This window comes from Rhinolophus sinicus, linkage group LG03 (genome assembly GCF_036562045.2).
Source record: "Rhinolophus sinicus isolate RSC01 linkage group LG03, ASM3656204v1, whole genome shotgun sequence".
NCBI classification, from domain to species: Eukaryota; Metazoa; Chordata; class Mammalia; order Chiroptera; family Rhinolophidae; genus Rhinolophus; species Rhinolophus sinicus.
Window position 1 is genome coordinate 110,421,905 of NC_133753.1, and position 6,803 is coordinate 110,428,707.

A 6,803-nucleotide genomic window follows, 5' to 3' on the forward strand; every position below is an offset into this window, starting at 1 on the left:
TTGAACTGTCTTCCAAGTGGTACTGCAGAAAAAGAAGTGGACAAGGAACCAGAATGCTTGGGTGCTAGCAATGGCTCTGAGGTACACTTGATGTGCGACCACTAGGCTGCAGTTTCTGCATCTGTAAACCAAAGGACTGACCCAGTTCCCTTCTGAACCTATGGCTGTCCTTTTCACATGTGACAATGTGAAATATGTGACCCCTAAAAGTGCTTAAATCTAAAAGGACTGGGCCGGCCTGGTGGATCAGGCGGTTAGAGCTCCATGCTCCTAACTCTGAAGCCTGCCGGTTCGATTCCCACATGGGCCAGTGGGCTCTCAACCACAAGGTTGCCAGTTTAATTCCTCGAGTCCCGCAAGGGATGGTGGGCAGCGCCCCCTGCAACTAAGATTGAACACGGCACCTTGAGCTGAGCTGCCTCCCGGATGGCTCAGTTGGTTGGAGCATGCCCTCTCAACCACAAGGTTGCCGGTTCGACTCCTGCAAGGGATGGTGGGCTGCGCCCCCTGCAACTAGCAACAGCAACTGGACCTGGAGCTGAGCTGCGCCCTCCACAACTAAGACTGAAAGGACAACAACTTGAAGCTGAACAGCACCCTCCACAACTAAGATTGAAAGGACAACAACTGGACTTAGAAAAAAATAAAGTCCTGGTAATACACACTGTTCCCCAATAAAGTCCTGTTCCCCTTTCCCAATAAAATCTTATATAAAAAAAGAAAAAATAAAAGGATCAAAGGTACCAAAATAAAGGTGCAAAGTTAACAGCATACTTACGGGTACGATCCCTGTTCCAGGCATGACAGGTGATTGGCTCTAGTAAAAATTGATGCAGGGACATTATTCTTAGTGTTTTCAAAGGATAGAAAGCTGTAATGAGCAAACAGAAAAAAGCATTTAAAATGGCAGGAAACCAATATTTAAGTTGTCTGGGGATCTTGAAATGTTTGGGGATAAATAAAACACTCTTCTACTAAAAAAGAAGCAATCTCAATGTTAAAACTTAATCATTTAAGTACAGCTAGTACAGTAACCATGAATGTATTGTCAAGGATCATCAAAAGACTCTAACACCATGGGTTAAAGATTGCTGGGGTACAGGATATTCACACAGTCTCAAGTGACCATCCCGTAGATTACTAATTACAAAGGGAAAAACATGCCTTTACAGTAAAAACATCTGGCAGTAACCACCTTAACCGAATGGTAAAACTTAGTATCATAAATAGTGGGACAATGTAATCTGATGGGCCTCCTGACGGGAGGCAACATGAGGTGTACATCATCACTTATAAATAGTGACCACTTAATTTATCATTCAGACCAGAATGCTTTTAAGAGAACAAAAAGGGGCACTATTAATAATTATGCTGTGACAACAGGTCACAGGACTATCCTGGAGAAACCTCGTAATATGGCCAACATAGCTGTGAAGTATTAATGTCAAACATCTTTACTCTAAATCCAATCATGATCCAGAACTAATTTTACAGTGTAGAGGGAATAAAGGGGCATGGAATTAAAGAACATGAAAGGGAAAAATAACAGTTAAAACCAGAATGTGTACTATCCTACAAAACAACTGGCCTGGACTATTAGAAGAAGGCAATGGGAGGGGGGCAGTGTTCTAGATTAAAAGAGCTATGAAAATCAAATTTGATACAGAAACTTGATTGTATCTATATTTTAAAAATATTCATAAAAGGTGTATTTCATACAATAGGGAAAATTTGAATTTGGGCTACATATTACATAACAATACAGAATTATTTTTAATTTTTTAACTATGATAATAGTTTGCCCATAGGTAAGAGAATGTCCTAAGTCTTAGGAGATAAAGATGATGAAGTGTTAAGGAGTGAAATGTGATGTCTTCTGCAACTTATTTTCAATCTTTTAGTATAACAAGTAGATAAAGAGCAAATGTGGCAAAATGTTAACAACTGGTGAATGTAGGCAAAGAGTATGCAAATGTTTGTTTTCTTACTCTTTAAGCTCTTTATTGTAATTAACTGAAAAGCAGGAATCCGTGAAACATCATTAAATTAAAAATCAAATACAATTCTCTATTTTATAGGCACCCAAATCTAGATCCACTAAAGAAGCAACCATTACCTGAAATAAGACATTTTTTCAAACAAGCACTCCATTTAATCATTTCTAAGAGGGACTCTCACAACACTCTGAAATTTCAATACACTTACATACAAGGTTGAGACTAACATGTGAGACAGGAATCCTGATGTAAGTAGGAAATGAATGGAAGGGTCACCAGAAGGTTGTAAAGTGAACAATGAAAGTTCAGCAGACAAAGCAGAAGTCAATCTCAGTAGAAAGCAGAAGAAATGTCTCTGCTAATTGTTGTAAAGGAACCCAAAGGTCAAAAAGAGATAAGTGCACCCTTAATTTAACACCTGATATCTTGAACTGGAAGTGAAATGTCAGTGTTTCACATTTTATTCTAAGGGTGAAGACATTTAGGTCACTTAAATTTTTTACTTTTGCATGTTCTAGAAAGCAAATGGCAACTCACAAATAAAGAAAAATTGGAAATTTAAAAAATTTTAAAAATAAATTCAAATGAGACTGCTTAATTTGTTTTTTAAATAAACTTTCAGACACTCAATGCATGATTCTCTCTTTATCTCTGATATCAGATGCTTACCCATCACAACAGGTTTTACTCAGTTACTCAAAATAACATGTGGTGTCACAAATATCTCCTTAATTAAAAGCAATTTAGTTCAAAGCCACACTTTATAAGCTCATGTGTTAACTGAAACAAAATTGGTCTGCAAATTAACAATTTAATGTGAAATCTATATTCAGTAAAAGCACATATTTCACAGTTAACAAAAACAGGTGCAGACAAAGGCTTTCTCATTCTTCAATTGTTTTATAAGCACTGTAGCAAAGCCTTCAAAAGAGGTAAACATTTACACAATGGTATAATTCTAAAATTGCATTTCTAATTTCGTTATCATTCAACTCCATATTTGGATATGCACTCAGACCTGTAATTCTTTTACAATCATGTGGGTATTTTAAGTGTGTAGGCCAAGAGAGGACTCGTATTTGTCAAATTTATAAGCCACCCAGTAAACACAACCTGTATTCATCAAACTCAGTGAATGAAGAATAGCTTGAATTTTTTTTTCTTTTGTCTTTTTTTAAATTTTTATTTATTGGGGTGACAATTGTTAGTAAAATTACATAGATTTCAGGTGTACAATTCTGTATTACATCATCTATAAATCCCATTGCGTGTTCACCACCCAGAGTCAGTTCTCTTTCCATCGCCATATATTTGATCCCCCTTACCCTCATCTCCCACCCCCCACCCCCCTTACCCTCTGGTAACCACTAAACTATTGTCTGTGTCTATGAGTTTTTGTTTCTCATTTGTTTGTCTTGTTCTTTTGTTGTTTTTGGTTTATATGCCACATATCAGTGAAAGCTTGAATTTTGTACCAAGAAAAAGATACCTTCTGTCATAGGGTGATAATTATAATTTCTAAACTGTGATTAGTATTTAAGTGAAATCTGAAAACTTTTGTCTTAATGAAGGTAGAGAGGAGAAAAAGGGACAAAAAAAAGGTGGTGTCATTAAATTTAACAAGTTTCTACTGATGACCTTTCATTGTCCAGCATTGAGAAAGAGAGATAATTTATAGTAGAGCATGATTCCAGGAACTCCCATTACCCCAAACTCCTTTCTTTACCTATCACTCTGAGTACAGTCATTCTGATGTTTGGTTAGCTATGGGCTCTGGGCCCAAGGGAACCTGGCTTTGACACATACTAGCTATGAGACCCTTGGCAGGTCATTCAATATCTCTAAATCTCATTTTTTTCATCTGCAAAATGGATATATTACTGACATCCCATCCCAAAGCTGTTGGTATGAGGATTAAATGAGATAACATCAAAGTGTTGTAGTACAAAGCACAGCCCAAAATAGAGGTTAAGTTAGTTCCTTTTTTTCCTTTGACCCAAGGCTTTTGAACTATCGCAAAAAGTACATACCAGTTAGCATCCCCTGAACTTGGAAACATCTACATATACTTTAAATTCTTGGCCCTAGAGCCTGAAAGTATTTCTACAGTGAGAATTTCAGTTCCCTGTTCAGGGTCAGTTTTCAAGACTGTGATTCATCCAGCTTCTAATTGCTCTCATTACCCAACCCAGCGATACCAGGTACTCCAACAAAGTCACCACACCCTCCACAATGTTCAGAGACAGGTTCCAATTCCAGGTACCAGCCTCATCAATAGACCATTTTAAACTTCTTTATGCAGAATTTGTTTCAGCATAGGATTAATGAACTAGATTGAAATACTGCCACTCTCCCTCCATGCAATAGTTTTAATTTTTCCAAGATGATCCACTCCTTAAATTGTGGTAAGTAGATGAATTAAACTCAGAAATTCTCTTAATGCTTTGATAGGAAACAGCCAGTCACACTGACACTCTAACAGCAAAAACACCCTCCTGATATCCTCTCCTTTGTTTTTATATACCTGAACATACAGAGCCTACATAAAACCAAAAGGGTTAGGTGAAATTGATTAAGAGGACAGAACCAGGATAATTTAGGTAATTCAGGCAATGAGTTGAGGTAGATAAAAGCAGGTTCTAAAGCTGCACTATAGCAGATGAGTCCAAGTTACAATTTAATAAGTGCCTACTATGTCTCCAGCAGTGTAGTAAGTACCAGGTTGGGGCCAGAAACAAATCAATCTGACACTCTTCTGGTCCTCAAGAGAGAAATGGAGGCGCTTCCGAGAGGAAGGGAAGATAGATAATGCACATAACGTCCAGAAGCAGTAAAAATAGCTAATATTTATTGAGCACCTACGCTGGGCCAGGAACTATTCTAAGCAATTTATGCAAACAAACTCACTTGCGTCTCTAAAAAGCCCTAAGAATCTTCTTACTGTAGATGAGGAAAGCGAGACTCAATCAATCAATCTTGCCACAGGCATCCAACGACGTGGAGCTGCCGGGATTAGAATTTTGGTGGTCCCACTGCAGAGTTGAAATGTGAAAGGTGCTACATCAAAGGTTCCACAATATGTGCAATTTTGACTTAGGGGACGGGGGCACTCGAGAGGCGGACTCCTAAGGAACTTGGGGGAAGGTTTTCCTCTAGGACATAAGAGCCCCAATCACTGAAGGATTGAAGGCTGCCCTAGACAGAAACCAAATGTTCTACGAGCGCTCACCGTATGCAGGGACCTATTCTAGAAGCTAAAGAAAGAAATGGTCTCTCACGACGCCCGATTAGGGAGAGATTATTCCATTTACCAGTTTTACAGACTGTGATAAATGGCCACAATAGAGGTGCAAATAGGGCTATGGAAGCGCAGGAGAAGGAGCTGTTAATTCTGGCATTGGAAGAGGCTTGGAGCTCGAAAATTTTGAGAGAAAAGATCTGTATGGGGATCCAGGAGCTCGGCGGGTCCTACGGAGAACGGGGATCCCCCGCCCCCTCCCGGAGGCCGGGCAGGGAGACCCGCCAGCCCTCAGACTCCGGGCCCCGCGGCCTAAGCCCCCGTCTCATTGCCCCCGCGGGTTCCAGTCCGGTGCGAGGCTCCCACAGGGCCAGAAGCTCGCTCCTGCGGCCCCTTACCTGGGGTCGGGGCAGTTCCGACGGGCTTGGAGCGGAGAATTCGCGGACTCTGGTCAGTCGACGCGAACAGGCTCCGAGGGCGCGGGAGGCGGACCAAAGCGCAGAGGGAGTGGCTGAGATACCGGAAACGCTTGCGGCGCCTGCACAGTGCGGCCGAGCAGGCAGTCCGCGCAGGCGCACAGCTCCGGCGCGCGGCGGGGCCGGGCTGGGCGCGGCGGGGGAGGGGTCTTGCCGAGCGGCTGGGGCGGCGCCTCGGAAGCGGTTTTATAAACCGGCTAGAAGGTGGTGGCGAAGCAGCGTTGACGACGCACTCCTTTCCTCGAATATTCCCTCTGACTTATGGACCGAAGTGTGGAGCCTTGGCGGTTTCTCAAGTGCTTTTGTCAGGAAATGCGTTTCGAGAATTGGGACCTTCCCAGCTACAGGGGCCCGGGAACGGCTGTTTCTCTCCCTTCAGAGAGACGCCGCATAGCCAGTCTCCTCTGTGGAAAGTCTCTGAGGCCCTCTCTGAGGAAACTTCTGGACACTTCTTCGGGTCAGAATCAGTTGTTCCTTGCTACCAAAATGGTGCCACGGGACGGAAGAGTTGGGGGAATGAAGCAAATACCTCCCCCCTTCCAAACACACATGAAGACAGTTCTTGCTGTGTAATGCATTTTCTACGTATGAATGAAAAGGGGCGACGTAGGAAACAGGACACGCTTAGGAGGCTGCTTGGCAGGCCTCCTCAGCTCAGTGACAGAAAGTCTGATCATAAATTCATAACATGATCGTAGGTTGTTCCAGGCCTATAGCTTCCTTAGCAAAGGTCAATCTTTATCTTAAGTGAGCCGTGTCCATTGTTCTTATGCATCTGGGATAACATACCTTTGAAATGTCAGAGTTAGTTTCCTTTTTCAGACCCCCAGAAAGCACAACCTCAAGCACACAGAGCTAGACCAGAGCTCTAGACCACGGAACTGTCTTCATTGTTACCTTGTCAATCCCAATGGTAGAACCTTAGTTCTAGAGGGGCTCTTTAAGTGAAACCACCTTAGTCTGTAACTGAGGAAACAGGCCCAGAGGATTTTGAGACTTAAAGGTTTTGATATCAGTCAGTGGCAGGGCTGGCCTCTTCATGCCTAAGGCAGAGCATTTCCCATTTTCCCATCATGCCCTTGTATAAGAGCC

At 42.1% G+C, this 6,803-nt stretch overlaps 1 protein-coding gene across 2 annotated transcripts in view; it reads right to left on the minus strand.

Moving 5' to 3' along the window:
• Window positions 1–5,792, minus strand: part of ARPC1A (actin related protein 2/3 complex subunit 1A) — a 31,221-nt gene extending 25,429 nt beyond the window's left edge. The window contains exons 1-3 of one of the 2 annotated variants that reach the window (XM_019718318.2): window positions 5,634–5,770; window positions 4,905–5,029; window positions 779–871 (exon numbers count right to left, since the gene is read on the minus strand). In XM_019718318.2, the coding sequence (XP_019573877.1) occupies window positions 779–842 (64 nt within the window). In that variant the 5' untranslated portion in view covers window positions 843–871; window positions 4,905–5,029; window positions 5,634–5,770. Of the gene's footprint in view, window positions 1–778; window positions 872–4,904; window positions 5,030–5,633 lie in introns of both variants that reach the window. The other variant, XM_019718319.2, reaches the window with a different exon arrangement.
• Window positions 5,793–6,803: the final 1,011 nt, after the last annotated feature.